At 40.8% G+C, this 19,251-nt stretch overlaps 1 protein-coding gene across 1 annotated transcript; it reads left to right on the top strand.

Moving 5' to 3' along the window:
* The first annotated feature begins 1,137 nt into the window (after window positions 1-1,137).
* On the top strand, window positions 1,138-2,176 carry LOC138350237 (craniofacial development protein 2-like). The gene is made up of 2 exons (XM_069300590.1): window positions 1,138-1,494; window positions 1,874-2,176. The coding sequence occupies exons 1-2, from the start codon at window positions 1,138-1,140 to the stop codon at window positions 2,174-2,176; spliced, it is 660 nt and encodes a 219-aa protein (XP_069156691.1).
* The last annotated feature ends 17,075 nt before the right edge of the window (window positions 2,177-19,251 follow it).

The following is a 19,251-nucleotide window of genomic DNA, read 5'->3' as shown; positions in this document are numbered from 1 at the left end:
TGAACTATTGCTCCCAGACTGCTTACTGGCAATCCAAGGTTACACTCAATTCCTCTTTTAAAGGCAGATTCTTTGGCTAACTCATCAGCTCAATCATACATTTGGAGGCCAACATGAGATGGAGTCTACATGAAATGGATTCTGTTACCATCATTAATAGATTTGTTGTATTTGTGTTCCAGGTTCCAAGGGTTGTTATAGCCGGGGGAAAGGGATGTAGAGATAAGCTCCCACAGCCTGTAAAGTGCCCCTGATAGCGTGCGTCTCAAATAGCCTCTGACAACCAAGTCCAGCTCCTGGCCTGCACGTGTGGCTTAGCCTCTAGGTCTGGCAGAACTGCTTCTACCAACAGGAGAAGGGGCGAAGGCGGGTCTCTGGCGCCTTAAAACCAGTTGCTTCGGGCAGATGGGACTTGTTAGCCTGGAAAGGCAGCTCATCTTGGGGAAGGAAAACCCTGAATTCAAACCTCTGCTGTCTTGTGGCTAAACCCACTCATGGGAAAGACTTCGGGAGTCAACCCTGAGGAAAAATCCGGAGTCGGAGTCCCTAAGGCAGTTTGCAGCTGTTTACAGCTACATTCTGGCAACTCCTGCGACGACACTGGTGCCAAGCGTATCGGCGCCTGCCCTTCCCTTGGATCACATCGGTGGCGTGGAGAGGGTGGATCTGCTGCATGGGCTACAGCTGATCCTCCATAATTACTGCCCAGGCCTGTGATCTGGAGAGGACACTCGAGCATCGCCTTCGCGATGGCTCAACACGGGAAGTGACAGTTACCGGTGATAAGCTCAATTGGCGTGGAGTAAGGCGCCAGGGGTTGCTTCCGTCGGTGGGAGAAATCATCCGATTTCATATGACAGCTACTGCCCGCCTCAAGCTGGGCAGCCCCCAGCCAATAAGGTGCCGTCTCGCCATGGTCCGCCTGCTCCACTGGGTGCGTGGGGCTTAGGCCACAATCCAATAAGCGGATCGTCAACCCATGCACCAGGCAAAAGAAAACAAACACAGAGCCACCCAGCTCTCAAACTGGGCACATGGAATGTAAGAACCACGACACCGAGTCTCTCGGAAGATCTACTGGAAGTGAACAACGCCCACAAGACAGCTGTGATCAACAATGAACTGCGCAGGCTCCAGATGGACATAGTCACCCTGCAGGAGACATGTCTGCCCGCAACCGGCAGCATACGGGAGAAGGACTTTACCTTCTTCTGGCAGGACAAACCACCAGAAGAGGTAAGGGAGCATGGCGTTGGCTTTGACATCAGGAACAGGTTGTTAGGGTCCATAGCACCGCCCACGGTGGGGTCTGCAAGGATCATCAAACTTCAGCTTCATACAGCAGCAGGAATGGTCAGCCTCATCAACGCCTATGCACCAACACTGACCTCCTCTACCGAAGCGAAGGACAAGTTTTATGAAGACCTCGGCCTAGCTCTCAGAGAAATACCTCAACAAGAGCCAGTCTTCCTCCTGGGAGATTTTAATGCAAGAGTTGGTTCTGATCACAGCTCTTGGCCTTCCTGCCTGGGCCAGTTTGGATTTGGGAACATGAATGAGAGTGGGCAGCGCCTCCTGGAGTTCTGCTGCCATCATGATCTCTGCATCACCAGTTCCTTCTTCGACACCAAGCCCCAGCATAAGGTTTCCTGGAGACACCCCAGGTCTAAGCATTGGCACCAACTCGACCTGGTGCTTACGGGGCGTAGCAAACTGAGAAGCATCAGACTGACCCGCAGCTTCCAGAGCGCAGATTGTGACACCGACCACTCTCGTCGTTTGCAGAGTAAAGTTCCAGCCCCGGAAAATCCACAGAGCAAAGAAGGAGGGAAGACCACGCATTAACGTAAACAAGACCCGTGACCTTCACAAGGTGCAGGAATTCACTGCGGCGCTGGTAAATGCCCCTCCTGTACCACCCAGCAACAGCGCAAGTGAGAGGTGGTTACATCTCAGGGGCACTATTTTCCACACTGCCATGTCCACCTTCGGTAAGAGGCAGAACAAAGCAGCAGATTGGTTGGAGGCCAGTGCAGAGGAACTGTTACCCCTCGTAGAGGAAAAGAGACGAGCTCTCTCATCCTACAAGAACCTGCCCTTAGAAAGAACATATGAGGCATGTACGAAGGGATCAAACAAGCAACAGGCCCTACACAAAAGCGGACGGCTCCTCTGAAGTCAGCCACTGGAGAGATCATTAAAGACTGTGATCAACAGATGAATCGCTGGGTGGAACATTACTCCGAACTCTACTCCAGAGAGAACTTGGTCAGCGTAGAGGCTTTGGATGCAATTGAATGCCTGCCCATCATGGAAGAACTTTATCTTGAACCAACTGTGGAAGAAGTTGAGAAACCAGTGGATTCACTTTCCTCAGGGAAGGCCCCAGGAGACAACGAGATTCCGCCTGAAGTTCTCAAGTGCGCTCGTGGAACACTTAAATCTGAGCTTCATGAACTTCTGTGCCAGTGCTGGAGGGAGGGCTCGGTGCCACAAGACATGAGAGATGCAAACATCATCACTCTACAAAAATAAAGGTGACAGAAGCGATGTAAACAACTATCGCAGCATATCCCTCCTCAGCGTTTTTGGCAAACTCTTTGCTAGGGTCGTTTTGATCAGGCTTCAGATTCTTGCCGAAAGAGTGTACCCCGAGTCACAGTGTGGTTTCTGAGCAGAGAGGTCGACCACTGACATGGTGTTCTCCCTGAGACAGCTTCAAGAAAAGTGCAGGGAGCAGAGAAAATCCTTGTACATTGCCTTCATTGACCTTACAAAGGCCTTCGACCTCGTGTGTAGGGACGGACTCTTAAAGATCTTGGCCAAAATTGGCAGTCCATCCACCCTACTCAGCATGATACAATCGTTCCACAAGGACATGAAGGGGACAGTCGTGTACGACGGCTCAACTTCTGAACCATGCAACATTAACAGTAGTGTTAAACAGGGGTGCGTTCTTGCTCCAACCCTGTTCGGCATCATCTTCGCGATCCTAGTTAAGCATGCCTTTGGAACAACCACAGAAGGCATTTATCGCCGTGCAAGATTTGATGGAAAGCTCTATAATCCATCCAGACTCGGAGCAAAAACAAAAGTACAGATGCGAATCCTCAGGAAGTTCCTCTTCGCCGACGACGCAGCGATCACCACACACACAGCAGAAGGCCTGCAGCAGCTACTCAACCGCTATGCCACAGCCTGTTCCGCATTCGGCCTGACAATCAGCCTGAAGAAGACACAGGTGATGGGACAAGATGTCAATGATCTACCCTGTATAAATATAGCAGACTATGTGCTGGAGGCAGTTCACGAGTTTGTGTACCTGGGCTCTATAATCTCAGACACCCTTTCCCTGGACACTGAGCTCAACAGGCGTATCGGGAAGGCTGCAACAACACTGGCCAGGCTCACAAATCGCGTTTGGGAAAATGCCAAACTGACAGTGCACACGAAGGCACAAGTCTACATGGCATGTGTGGTGAGTACACTGCTCTACGGCTCGGAATCCTGGACCCTGCGCTCTCGCCAGGAGAGACGGGTTAACACCTTTCACATGCGGAACCTGAGACGCATCCTTGACATTGCGTGGAAAGACCACGTCACCAACAACACTGTACTCGAGAAAACAGGAGTTCCTGCAATGTTCACTCTCCTGAAACAGAGACGCATGCGATGGCTGGGACATGTCACACGCATGATCGATGGCCGCATACCGAAGGTCCTCTTGTATGGAGAACTGGCATCAGGAAGGAGACCCACCGGAAGACCTCAGCTGCGTTTCAAAGATGCCAGCAAATGCGACCTCAAGCAGATGAACATCGACATCAACACTTGGGAGGCAGCAGCTGCGGACATATCTGCCTGGAGATGTAAAGTGCAGAAGGGACTCCAGCAATTCGAGGATGAACTGAAGAGGCAGGCGGAGGATAATAGACTTCAGAGGTGGTCTCGACCACTGTCAGGCGCACCCGCTTCGGCGTTTATCTGCGCTCGCTGCAGTTGAGACTGTCATTCTCGGGTTGGCCTTCACAGCCACAGCAGGCGCTGCATCCAACTAGACTACAACAACTAGACACCAAGTACTCCATAACACCACGGGATTGACGGATGCCTACTATTTATGTCTATCTTCAGACACGAGCATGTTACAGTTATGTCTTAAGGAGTTGAGAGCTGTTAATTTAATGATGATCAAGAGTCACTTACAATTAATGTATCAAGTTTGGATACTTGTTCACATTTCAGTGCATGATGCAAGGCAAATAATTCGGTCTGAAGGGTACATAAGAACATAAGAACATAAGAACATAAGAACAAAGGTAACTGCAGAAGGCCTATTGGCCCATACGAGGCAGCTCCTATTCTATAACCACCCAATCCCACTCATATACTTGTCCAACCCGTGCTTGAAACAATCGAGGGACCCCACCTCCACAATGTTACGCGGCAATTGGTTCCACAAATCAACAACCCTGTTACTGAACCAGTATTTACCCAAGTCTTTCCTAAATCTAAACTTATCCAATTTATATCCATTGTTTCGTGTTCTGTCCTGTGTTGATACTTTTAATACCCTATTAATATCCCCCCGGTTATGTCCATTCATCCACTTGTAAACCTCTATCATGTCACCCCTAACTCTTCGCCTTTCCAGTGAATGCAACTTAAGCTTTGTTAATCTTTCTTCATATGAAAGATTTCTAATTTGGGGAATTAACTTAGTCATCCTACGCTGGACACGTTCAAGTGAATTTATATCCATTCTATAATATGGCGACCAAAACTGAACTGCATAATCTAAATGGGGCCTAACTAGAGCAAGATATAGCTTGAGAACCACACCAGGTGTCTTGTTACTAACGCTGCGATTAATAAATCCAAGTGTCCGATTTGCCTTATTACGAACATTTATGCATTGATCCTTTTGTTTTAAATTCTTACTAATCATAACTCCCAGATCCCTTTCGCAATCCGACTTCGCAATCACAACACCATCTAGCTCGTATCTTGTAACTCTATCATCATTACCTAACCTCAGAACTTTACATTTATCAGCATTAAACTGCATCTGCCAATCCTTTGACCATTTCAAAACCCTATCTAGATCAACTTGAAGTGATAGTGAGTCCTCCTCCGAATTAATTTCCCTACCGATTTTCGTATCATCGGCAAATTTGCAAATGTTGCTACTCAAACCTGAATCTAAATCATTTATATATATTATAAACAACAGAGGTCCCAGGACAGAGCCTTGAGGCACTCCACTTACAACATTTTCCCACTCTGACTTGATTCCATTTATACTAACTCTCTGTTTCCTTTGGTATAGCCATGCCCTAATCCAGCTTAATATAGCACCCCCAATACCATGAGACTCTATTTTTTTAATCAGTCTTTCATGTGGCACTGTATCAAAAGCTTTGCTAAAGTCAAGGTATACAACATCGCAATCCTTACCACTATCAACTGCCTCAACAATGCTAGAATAAAAAGATAACAAATTTGTTAAACATGAACGACCATTTATAAAACCATGTTGCGACTCAATTATTAATTTATGTTTTTCAAGATGAAGACGAATTTTATTTGCTATTATTTTATTTGAAAAACATAAATTAATAATTGAGTCGCAACATGGTTTTATAAATGGCCGTTCATGTTTGACAAATTTGTTATCTTTTTATTCTAGCATTGTTGAGGCAGTTGATAGTGGTAAGGATTGCGATGTTGTGTACCTTGACTTTAGCAAAGCTTTTGATACAGTGCCACATGAAAGACTGATTAAAAAGATGGAGTCTCATGGTATTGGGGGTGCTGTATTAAGCTGGATTAGGGCATGGCTATACCAAAGGAAACAGAGAGTTAGTATAAATGGAATCAAGTCAGAGTGGGAAAATGTTGTAAGTGGAGTGCCTCAAGGCTCTGTCCTGGGACCTCTGTTGTTTATAATATATATAAATGATTTAGATTCAGGTTTGAGTAGCAACATTTGCAAATTTGCCGATGATACGAAAATCGGTAGGGAAATTAATTCGGAGGAGGACTCACTATCAATTCAAGTTGATCTAGATAGGGTTTTGAAATGGTCAAAGGATTGGCAGATGCAGTTTAATGCTGATAAATGTAAAGTTCTGAGGTTAGGTAATGATGATAGAGTTACAAGATACGAGCTAGATGGTGTTGAGATTGCGAAGTCGGATTGCGAAAGGGATCTGGGAGTTATGATTAGTAAGAATTTAAAACAAAAGGATCAATGCATAAATGTTCGTAATAAGGCAAATCGGACACTTGGATTTATTAATCGCAGCGTTAGTAACAAGACACCTGGTGTGGTTCTCAAGCTATATCTTGCTCTAGTTAGGCCCCATTTAGATTATGCAGTTCAGTTTTGGTCGCCATATTATAGAATGGATATAAATTCACTTGAACGTGTCCAGCGTAGGATGACTAAGTTAATTCCCCAAATTAGAAATCTTTCATATGAAGAAAGATTAACAAAGCTTAAGTTGCATTCACTGGAAAGGCGAAGAGTTAGGGGCGACATGATAGAGGTTTACAAATGGGTGAATGGACATAACAAGGGGGATATTAATAGGGTATTAAAAGTATCAACACAGGACAGAACACGAAACAATGGGTATAAATTGGATAAGTTTAGATTTAGGAAAGACTTGGGTAAATACTGGTTCAGTAACAGGGTTGTAGATTTGTGGAACCAATTGCCGCGTAACGTGGTGGAGGTGGGGTCCCTCGATTGTTTCAAGCGCGGGTTGGACAAGTATATGAGTGGGATTGGGTGGTTATAGAATAGGAGCTGCCTCGTATGGGCCAATAGGCCTTCTGCAGTTACCTTTGTTCTTATGTTCTTATGTTCTTATTATAGATTCGAGTAACTTTCCCACAATAGACGTTAGGCTAATTGGTCGATAGTTAGACGCAAGTGATCTATCTCCTTTCTTAAAAACTGGTATCACATTAGCAACTTTCCAAAACTCTGGCACTCTGCCTGACTCTATTGATTTATTAAATATGGTTGACAGTGGGTCACAAAGCTCCTCTTTGCATTCTTTAAGCACCCTAGCAAACACTTCATCCGGCCCTGGGGATTTGTTTGGTTTGAGTTTTACTATTTGTTTAAGAACATCCTCCCTGGTAACTGCTAAACTCGTCAACCTGTCCTCGTCCCCACCCACATAGACTTGTTCGGCTGAAGGCATATTGTTAAGTTCCTCTTTAGTAAATACAGATACAAAATATTTATTAAAAATACTACTCATCTCTTCATCACTATCTGTTATTTGACCTGTCTCAGTTTTTAATGGACCTATCCTTTCCCTAGTCTTAGTACGATATAACTGAAAAAAACCTTTAGGATTTGTCTTTGCTTGCCCTGCTATGCGAACTTCATAGTTTCTTTTTGCTTTCCTTATCTCTTTTTTAACATTTCTAACCAGTTGTACGAATTCCTGTTCTAAAGTGACCTCCCCATTTTTAATCCTTTTGTACCAAGCTCTCTTTTTACCTATAAGGTTCTTCAAATTCTTTGTTATCCACTTTGGGTCATTAGTATACGATCTATTCAATTTGTAAGGTATACTACGTTCCTGTGCTTTGTTTAGAATATTCTTAAATAAGTTATATATTGAATCCACATCGAAATCCCCATTTAAGTCACCTATCGCTGGGTTCATGTCTCGCTCCAAGACCGGCCCACACCCCATACCCAAGCCTTTCCAATCAATTTGACCCAAAAAATTTCTTAGGCTATTAAAATCAGCTTTTCGAAAATCTGGCACTTTAACAGAATTTTCTCCTACTGGTCTATTCCATTCTATGCTAAATCTGATTTCTTTGTGATCACTGCTCCCTAGCTCACTCCCTATTTCGATGTCATTAATTTGCGTTTCCCTGTTAGTTAACACTAAATCTAAAATATTATTTTCCCGTGTTGGTTCCTTAATGTGTTGCGTAAGAAAGCAATCGTCAATTAATTCTAGAAAATCTTCTGCTTCACTATTCCCTGTTTTGTTCAACCAGTTTATTCCGCTAAAATTAAAGTCACCCATGACATAAATACTGTTAGATCTAGATGCTCTAGATATTTCATCCCATAGATGCTTTGCTTCCATTCTGTCTAAATTTGGTGGCCTATATATTACTCCTATTATAATATTATTAGCTTTTTCGTTTAATTCAATCCAAATAGTTTCTGTGTGTGGCTCTGTTTTGATTCCCTCTTTGAGACTACATTTCAAATTGTCCCTAACATATATGGCTACTCCACCTCCTCGTCTAATATATCTATCTGTGTGAAATAGTTTAAATCCATATATTTGATATTCAGCTAATAGTTCTCTATTTTCTACATTCATCCACGTTTCGGTAAGTGCAATAATATCTATTTTTTCTGTGCAGACAAGAGCATTTAATTCGTTAATTTTATTTCTTAGACTTCTACTGTTAGTGTAATATACCCTAAGTGAATTGTTATTTTGCGGACCTTCTCTTTCCCTGATCGTTTTGCCAATTCCTTTCTCCCACAAACACATACTTTTATTACCTCCTTCCTCCAAATCAATTCCCATACCTCTATCTACTAACAGTTTAAACCCAAACAAACACCTCTAACCACTTCTTCTAGCGAGTTCGCAACAGCAACAACCCCAGCTCTCGATAGATGCACCCCATCACGAGCATACATTTCATTTCTTCCATAGAAGTGTTCCCAGTTGTCTATGAAAGATATTGCATTTGATTTGCAATATCTTTCCAGCCGGCAATTGACACCAAGTGCCCTCGATATCCATTCATTTCCCACTCCCTTTCTTGGAAGAATGCCACATATGATCGGGATTCCTCCCTTGCTCCTAACTAACTCTATGGCTGTTTTATACCTCTGAATCAGTTCCTCACTCCTGACTCGACCAACATCATTTCCTCCCACGCTAATGCAAATAATGGGATTGTTCCCATTACCAGCCATAATATCATTCATGTTGTTTATAATATCACCAATGCCAGCTCCGGGATAGCAAACCCTTAACCTGTTCCCCCTATCTCTAGCACAAAACGTTCTATCCAAATACCTTATCTGGGAATCTCCCACAACTAATGTTTGCTTAGGTACTTCCTTTACTTTCTGAGGGGCCTGCGCTTCCTTTCTCTTCGTTGCTTTCCCTTTTGCGCGATCTTTTGCGCGATCTTGGGTAGAGGCCAAGTTGTTTATAAAGACTCCCCCACTAAAAATATAAGCCAACGCCCATTGTCAGGATAACTATATGCTTCCAGATGCACCCGTGGGGCGCTGTAGGAAATTTTTAGTATATATGATTTGAGAGAGAGAGAATGCTCTGTGGACAGAGCATCAATATTGCTTAAGGCTTATATTTTAGCTTTGCTTCAAGACGAAACTTGGGCTGATCTTTAATTTGCTTCTTTGTTGGAAAGGGAGGGATTAAAATTGGAAAGGGTGTAATTTCCTACAGTGCAGGAAAGTGCTGTTGTTGTCTCTCTGGGTACAAATTATAGATCTGATACTTTCTGAGTTCAATTCCAGTTTTATTTATCCATTTGAAACAATGTTTATATTTAATAAAGAAATTCTTAAAGAAGTTGGCCCATACGAGGCAGCTCCTATTTATAACCACCAAATCCCACTCATATACATGTCCAACCCATGCTTGAAACAATCGAGGGACCCCACCTCCACAATGTTACGCGGCAATTGGTTCCACAAATCAACAACCCTGTTACTGAACCAGTATTTACCCAAGTCTTTCCTAAATCTAAATTTATCCAATTTATACCCATTGTTTCATGTTCTGTTTTGTGTTGATACTTTTAATACCCTATTAATATATTAGGAGTGAGGAACTGATTCAGAGGTATAAAACAGCCATAGAGTTAGTTAGGAGCAAGGGAGGAATCCCGATCATATGTGGCATTCTTCCAAGAAAAGGAGTGGGAAATGAATGGATATCGAGGGCACTTGGTGTCAATTGCCGGCTGGAAAGATATTGCAAATCAAATGCAATATCTTTCATAGACAACTGGGAACACTTCTATGGAAGAAATGAAATGTATGCTCGTGATGGGGTGCATCTATCGAGAGCTGGGGTTGTTGCTGTTGCGAACTCGTTAGAAGAAGTGGTTAGAGGTGTTTGTTTGGGTTTAAACTGTTAGTAGATAGAGGTATGGGAATTGATTTGGAGAAAGGAGGTAATAAAAGTATGTGTTTGTGGGAGAAAGGAATTGGCAAAACGACCAGGGAAAGAGAAGGTCCGCAAAATAACAATTCACTTAGGGTATATTACACTAACAGTAGAAGTCTAAGAAATAAAATTAACGAATTAAATGCTCTTGTCTGCACAGAAAAAATAGATATTATTGCACTTACCGAAACGTGGATGAATGTAGAAAATAGAGAACTATTAGCTGAATATCAAATATATGGATTTAAACTATTTCACACAGATAGATATATTAGACGAGGAGGTGGAGTAGCCATATATGTTAGGGACAATTTGAAATGTAGTCTCAAAGAGGGAATCAAAACAGAGCCACACACAGAAACTATTTGGATTGAATTAAACGAAAAAGCTAATAATATTATAATAGGAGTAATATATAGGCCACCAAATTTAGACAGAATGGAAGCAAAGCATCTATGGGATGAAATATCTAGAGCATCTAGATCTAACAGTATTTATGTCATGGGTGACTTTAATTTTAGCGGAATAAACTGGTTGAACAAAACAGGGAATAGTGAAGCAGAAGATTTTCTAGAATTAATTGACGATTGCTTTCTTACGCAACACATTAAGGAACCAACACGGGAAAATAATATTTTAGATTTAGTGTTAACTAACAGGGAAACGCAAATTAATGACATCGAAATAGGGAGTGAGCTAGGGAGCAGTGATCACAAAGAAATCAGATTTAGCATAGAATGGAATAGACCAGTAGGAGAAAATTCTGTTAAAGTGCCAGATTTTCGTAAAGCTGATTTTAATAGCCTAAGAAATTTTTTGGGTCAAATTGATTGGAAAGTCTTGGGTATGGGGTGTGGGCCGGTCTTGGAGCGAGACATGAACCCAGCGATAGGTGACTTAAATGGGGATTTCGATGTGGATTCAATATATAACTTATTTAAGAATATTCTAAACAAAGCACAGGAACGTAGTATACCATACAAATTGAATAGATCGAATACTAATGACCCAAAGTGGATAACAAAGAATTTGAAGAACCTTATAGGTAAAAAGAGAGCTTGGTACAAAAGGATTAAAAATGGGGAGGTCACTTTAGAACAGGAATTCGTACAACTGGTTAGAAATGTTAAAAAAGAAATAAGGAAAGCAAAAAGAAACTATGAAGTTCGCATAGCAGGGCAAGCAAAGACAAATCCTAAAGGGTTTTTTCAGTTATATCGTACTAAGACTAGGGAAAGGATAGGTCCATTAAAAACTGAGACAGGTCAAATAACAGATAGTGATGAAGAGATGAGTAGTATTTTTAATAAATATTTTGTATCTGTATTTACTAAAGAGGAACTTAACAATATGCCTTCAGCGGAACAAGTCTATGTGGGTGGGGACGAGGACAGGTTGACGAGTTTAACAGTTACCAGGGAGGATGTTCTTAAACAAATAGTAAAACTCAAACCAAACAAATCCCCAGGGCCGGATGAAGTGTTTGCCAGGGTGCTTAAAGAATGCCAAGAGGAGCTTTGTGACCCACTGTCAACCATATTTAATAAATCAATAGAGTCAGGCAGAGTGCCAGAGTTTTGGAAAGTTGCTAATGTGATACCAGTTTTTAAGAAAGGAGATAGATCACTTGCGTCTAACTATCGACCAATTAGCCTAACGTCTATTGTGGGAAAGTTACTCGAATCTATAATAGCAAATAAAATTCGTCTTCATCTTGAAAAACATAAATTAATAATTGAGTCGCAACATGGTTTTATAAATGGCCGTTCATGTTTAACAAATTTGTTATCTTTTTATTCTAGCATTGTTGAGGCAGTTGATAGTGGTAAGGATTGCGATGTTGTATACCTTGACTTTAGCAAAGCTTTTGACACAGTGCCACATGAAAGACTGATTAAAAAGATAGAGTCTCATGGTATTGGGGGTGCTATATTAAGCTGGATTAGGGCATGGCTATACCAAAGGAAACAGAGAGTTAGTATAAATGGAATCAAGTCAGAGTGGGAAAATGTTGTAAGTGGAGTGCCTCAAGGCTCTGTCCTGGGACCTCTGTTGTTTATAATATATATAAATGATTTAGATTCAGGTTTGAGTAGCAACATTTGCAAATTTGCCGATGATACGAAAATCGGTAGGGAAATTAATTCGGAGGAGGACTCACTATCACTTCAAGTTGATCTAGATAGGGTTTTGAAATGGTCAAAGGATTGGCAGATGCAGTTTAATGCTGATAAATGTAAAGTTCTGAGGTTAGGTAATGATGATAGAGTTACAAGATACGAGCTAGATGGTGTTGTGATTGCGAAGTCGGATTGCGAAAGGGATCTGGGAGTTATGATTAGTAAGAATTTAAAACAAAAGGATCAATGCATAAATGTTCGTAATAAGGCAAATCGGACACTTGGATTTATTAATCGCAGCGTTAGTAACAAGACACCTGGTGTGGTTCTCAAGCTATATCTTGCTCTAGTTAGGCCCCATTTAGATTATGCAGTTCAGTTTTGGTCGCCATATTATAGAATGGATATAAATTCACTTGAACGTGTCCAGCGTAGGATGACTAAGTTAATTCCCCAAATTAGAAATCTTTCATATGAAGAAAGATTAACAAAGCTTAAGTTGCATTCACTGGAAAGGCGAAGAGTTAGGGGTGACATGATAGAGGTTTACAAGTGGATGAATGGACATAACCGGGGGGATATTAATAGGGTATTAAAAGTATCAACACAGGACAGAACACGAAACAATGGGTATAAATTGGATAAGTTTAGATTTAGGAAAGACTTGGGTAAATACTGGTTCAGTAACAGGGTTGTTGATTTGTGGAACCAATTGCCGCGTAACATTGTGGAGGTGGGGTCCCTCGATTGTTTCAAGCACGGGTTGGACAAGTATATGAGTGGGATTGGGTGGTTATAGAATAGGAGCTGCCTCGTATGGGCCAATAGGCCTTCTGCAGTTACCTTTGTTCTTATGTTCTTATGTTCTTATATCCCCTTTGTTATGTCCATTCACCCACTTGTAAACCTCTATCATGTCACCCCTAACTCTTCGCCTTTCCAGTGAATGCAACTTAAGCTTTGTTAATCTTTCTTCATATGAAAGATTTCTAATTTGGGGAATTAACTTAGTCATCCTACGTTGGACACGTTCAAGTGAATTTATATCCATTCTATAATACGGCGACCAAAACTGAACTGCATAATCTAAATGGGGCCTAACCAGAGCAAGATATAGAACATAAGAACATAAGAACAAAGGTAACTGCAGAAGGCCTATTGGCCCATACGAGGCAGCTCCTATTCTATAACCACCCAATCCCACTCATATACTTGTCCAACCCGTGCTTGAAACAATCGAGGGACCCCACCTCCACAATGTTACGCGGCAATTGGTTCCACAAATCAACAACCCTGTTACTGAACCAGTATTTACCCAAGTCTTTCCTAAATCTAAACTTATCCAATTTATATCCATTGTTTCGTGTTCTGTCCTGTGTTGATACTTTTAATACCCTATTAATATCCCCCCGGTTATGTCCATTCATCCACTTGTAAACCTCTATCATGTCACCCCTAACTCTTCGCCTTTCCAGTGAATGCAACTTAAGCTTTGTTAATCTTTCTTCATATGAAAGATTTCTAATTTGGGGAATTAACTTAGTCATCCTACGCTGGACACGTTCAAGTGAATTTATATCCATTCTATAATATGGCGACCAAAACTGAACTGCATAATCTAAATGGGGCCTAACTAGAGCAAGATATAGCTTGAGAACCACACCAGGTGTCTTGTTACTAACGCTGCGATTAATAAATCCAAGTGTCCGATTTGCCTTATTACGAACATTTATGCATTGATCCTTTTGTTTTAAATTCTTACTAATCATAACTCCCAGATCCCTTTCGCAATCCGACTTCGCAATCACAACACCATCTAGCTCGTATCTTGTAACTCTATCATCATTACCTAACCTCAGAACTTTACATTTATCAGCATTAAACTGCATCTGCCAATCCTTTGACCATTTCAAAACCCTATCTAGATCAACTTGAAGTGATAGTGAGTCCTCCTCCGAATTAATTTCCCTACCGATTTTCGTATCATCGGCAAATTTGCAAATGTTGCTACTCAAACCTGAATCTAAATCATTTATATATATTATAAACAACAGAGGTCCCAGGACAGAGCCTTGAGGCACTCCACTTACAACATTTTCCCACTCTGACTTGATTCCATTTATACTAACTCTCTGTTTCCTTTGGTATAGCCATGCCCTAATCCAGCTTAATATAGCACCCCCAATACCATGAGACTCTATTTTTTTAATCAGTCTTTCATGTGGCACTGTATCAAAAGCTTTGCTAAAGTCAAGGTATACAACATCGCAATCCTTACCACTATCAACTGCCTCAACAATGCTAGAATAAAAAGATAACAAATTTGTTAAACATGAACGACCATTTATAAAACCATGTTGCGACTCAATTATTAATTTATGTTTTTCAAGATGAAGACGAATTTTATTTGCTATTATAGATTCGAGTAACTTTCCCACAATAGACGTTAGGCTAATTGGTCGATAGTTAGACGCAAGTGATCTATCTCCTTTCTTAAAAACTGGTATCACATTAGCAACTTTCCAAAACTCTGGCACTCTGCCTGACTCTATTGATTTATTAAATATGGTTGACAGTGGGTCACAAAGCTCCTCTTTGCATTCTTTAAGCACCCTAGCAAACACTTCATCCGGCCCTGGGGATTTGTTTGGTTTGAGTTTTACTATTTGTTTAAGAACATCCTCCCTGGTAACTGCTAAACTCGTCAACCTGTCCTCGTCCCCACCCACATAGACTTGTTCGGCTGAAGGCATATTGTTAAGTTCTTCTTTAGTAAATACAGATACAAAATATTTATTAAAAATACTACTCATCTCTTCATCACTATCTGTTATTTGACCTGTCTCAGTTTTTAATGGACCTATCCTTTCCCTAGTCTTAGTACGATATAACTGAAAAAACCCTTTAGGATTTGTCTTTGCTTGCCCTGCTATGCGAACTTCATAGTTTCTTTTTGCTTTCCTTATCTCTTTTTTAACATTTCTAACCAGTTGTACGAATTCCTGTTCTAAAGTGACCTCCCCATTTTTAATCCTTTTGTACCAAGCTCTCTTTTTACCTATAAGGTTCTTCAAATTCTTTGTTATCCTCTTTGGGTCATTAGTATACGATCTATTCAATTTGTATGGTATACTACGTTCCTGTGCTTTGTTTAGAATATTCTTAAATAAGTTATATATTGAATCCACATCGAAATCCCCATTTAAGTCACCTAACGCTGGGTTCATGTCTCGCTCCAAGACCGGCCCACACCCCATACCCAAGCCTTTCCAATCAATTTGACCCAAAAAATTTCTTAGGCTATTAAAATCAGCTTTTCGAAAATCTGGCACTTTAACAGAATTTTCTCCTACTGGTCTATTCCATTCTATGCTAAATCTGATTTCTTTGTGATCACTGCTCCCTAGCTCACTCCCTATTTCGATGTCATTAATTTGCGTTTCCCTGTTAGTTAACACTAAATCTAAAATATTATTTTCCCGTGTTGGTTCCTTAATGTGTTGCGTAAGAAAGCAATCGTCAATTAATTCTAGAAAATCTTCTGCTTCACTATTCCCTGTTTTGTTCAACCAGTTTATTCCGCTAAAATTAAAGTCACCCATGACATAAATACTGTTAGATCTAGATGCTCTAGATATTTCATCCCATAGATGCTTTGCTTCCATTCTGTCTAAATTTGGTGGCCTATATATTACTCCTATTATAATATTATTAGCTTTTTCGTTTAATTCAATCCAAATAGTTTCTGTGTGTGGCTCTGTTTTGATTCCCTCTTTGAGACTACATTTCAAATTGTCCCTAACATATATGGCTACTCCACCTCCTCGTCTAATATATCTATCTGTGTGAAATAGTTTAAATCCATATATTTGATATTCAGCTAATAGTTCTCTATTTTCTACATTCATCCACGTTTCGGTAAGTGCAATAATATCTATTTTTTCTGTGCAGACAAGAGCATTTAATTCGTTAATTTTATTTCTTAGACTTCTACTGTTAGTGTAATATACCCTAAGTGAATTGTTATTTTGCGGACCTTCTCTTTCCCTGATCGTTTTGCCAATTCCTTTCTCCCACAAACACATACTTTTATTACCTCCTTCCTCCAAATCAATTCCCATACCTCTATCTACTAACAGTTTAAACCCAAACAAACACCTCTAACCACTTCTTCTAGCGAGTTCGCAACAGCAACAACCCCAGCTCTCGATAGATGCACCCCATCACGAGCATACATTTCATTTCTTCCATAGAAGTGTTCCCAGTTGTCTATGAAAGATATTGCATTTGATTTGCAATATCTTTCCAGCCGGCAATTGACACCAAGTGCCCTCGATATCCATTCATTTCCCACTCCCTTTCTTGGAAGAATGCCACATATGATCGGGATTCCTCCCTTGCTCCTAACTAACTCTATGGCTGTTTTATACCTCTGAATCAGTTCCTCACTCCTGACTCGACCAACATCATTTCCTCCCACGCTAATGCAAATAATGGGATTGTTCCCATTACCAGCCATAATATCATTCATGTTGTTTATAATATCACCAATGCCAGCTCCGGGATAGCAAACTCTTAACCTGTTCCCCCTATCTCTAGCACAAAACGTTCTATCCAAATACCTTATCTGGGAATCTCCCACAACTAATGTTTGCTTAGGTACTTCCTTTACTTTCTGAGGGGCCTGCGCTTCCTTTCTCTTCGTTGCTTTCCCTTTTGCGCGATCCACAGTCTCTCCACAGCACTCGTCCTCCAAAACGTCAAATGAATTTGAAGTTGCTATGGAGTTTGAAGGCGGCTTTATCAAAGTCTTCTTAAGGCCCCTGTCTTTCGCAACTCTCCAAGACGAGGTCCCTTTACTGCTGGTCTCCTCCTTCGTTACTTCTCGTTGTTTTTTAAGCTGACGCACCTCCTCCCGCAGAGAGTCCAACTCTGTCCTCAGGGCTCCCACTAGAGTCACCAGGTCCTTCACTATAGCTTAAGAACCACACCAGGTGTCTTGTTACTAACGCTTCGATTAATAAATCCCAGTGTCCTATTCGCTTTATTACGAACATTCATGTATTGATCCTTTTGTTTTAAATTCTTACTAATCATAACTCCCAGATCCCTTTCGCAATCCGACTTCGCAATCTCAACACCATCTAGCTCGTATCTTGTAACTCTATCATCATTACCTAACCTCAGAACTTTACATTTATCTGCATTAAACTGCATTTGCCAATCCTTTGACCATTTAAAAACCCAATCTAGATCAACTTGAAGTGATAGTGAGTCCTCCTCCGAATTAATTTCCCTACCGATTTTCGTATCATCGGCAAATTTGCAAATGTTGCTACTCAAACCTGAATCTAAATCATTTATATATATTATAAACAACAGAGGTCCCAGGACAGAGCCCTGAGGTACTCCACTAACAACATTATCCCACTCTGACTTAACCCCATTTATACTAACTCTCTGTTTCCTTTGGAATAGCCATGCCCTAATCCAAGTTAATATAGCACCCCCAATACCATGAGCTTCTATTTTTTTAATTAGTCTTTTATGTGGCACTGTATCAAAAGCTTTGCTAAAGTCAAGGTACACAACATCACAATCCTTACCACTATCAACTGCCTCAACTATGCTGGACCTCTACAACTATGCTGGACCTCTACAACTATGCTGGATCCTCTACAACTATGCTGGATCCTCTACAACTATGTTCTGTGACCTCTGTTACTCATAATATATATAAAAAAATTAGATTCAGGTTTGAGCAGAAATATTTGCAAATTTGCCGATGATACAAAAATTTAGAGGGTACTGAACACGGAAAAAGGCTCACTATCACTTCAAAAGGATCTAAATAGGGTAATGAAATGGCCAAAAGATTGGCGGATGCAGTTATAAATGCTGACAAATGTAAGGTTTAGAAGATAGGTAATAAATATAGAGTTACAAGATATTTAGTTAGATGCATGGTGCTGAGATTGCGAAGTCGAATTAAGAACATAAGAACATAAGAACAAAGGTAACTGCAGAAGGCTTATTGGCCCATACGAGGCAGCTCCTATTTATAACCACCCAATCCCACTCATATACATGTCCAACCCATGCTTGAAACAATCGAGGGACCCCACCTCCACAATGTTACGCGGCAATTGGTTTCACAAATCAACAACCCTGTTACTGAACCAGTATTTACCCAAGTCTTTCCTAAATCTAAACTTATCCAATTTATACCCATTGTTTCGTGTTCTGTCTTGTGTTGATACTTTTAATACCCTATTAATATCCCCTTTGTTATGTCCATTCACCCACTTGTAAACCTCTATCATGTCACCCCTAACTCTTCGCCTTTCCAGTGAATGCAACTTAAGCTTTGTTAATCTTTCTTCATATGAAAGATTTCTAATTTGGGGAATTAACTTAGTCATCCTACGCTGGACACGTTCAAGTGAATTTATATCCATTCTATAATATGGCGACCAAAACTGAACTGCATAATCTAAATGGGGCCTAACTAGAGCAAGATTTAGCTTGAGAACCACACCAGGTGTCTTGTTACTAACGCTGCGATTAATAAATCCCAGTGTCCTATTTGCCTTATTACAAACATTTATGCATTGATCCTTTTGTTTTAAATTCTTACTAATCATAACTCCCAGATCCCTTTCGCAATTCGACTTCGCAATCTCAACACCATCTAGCTCGTATCTTGTAACCCTATCATCATTACCTAACCTCAGAACTTTACATTTATCAGCATTAAACTGCATCTGCCAATCCTTCGACCATTTCAAAACCCTATCTAGATCAACTTGAAGTGATAGTGAGTCCTCCTCCGAATTAATTTCCTTACCGATTTTCGTATCATCGGCAAATTTGCAAATGTTGCTACTCAAACCTGAATCTAAATCATTTATATATATTAT

Source organism: Procambarus clarkii, chromosome 44, assembly GCF_040958095.1.
Source record: "Procambarus clarkii isolate CNS0578487 chromosome 44, FALCON_Pclarkii_2.0, whole genome shotgun sequence".
In the NCBI taxonomy this organism is placed as follows: domain Eukaryota; kingdom Metazoa; phylum Arthropoda; class Malacostraca; order Decapoda; family Cambaridae; genus Procambarus; species Procambarus clarkii.
The sequence above is the reverse complement of the archived record's forward strand: the minus strand, read 5'-3'. Positions and strand labels throughout refer to the sequence as shown.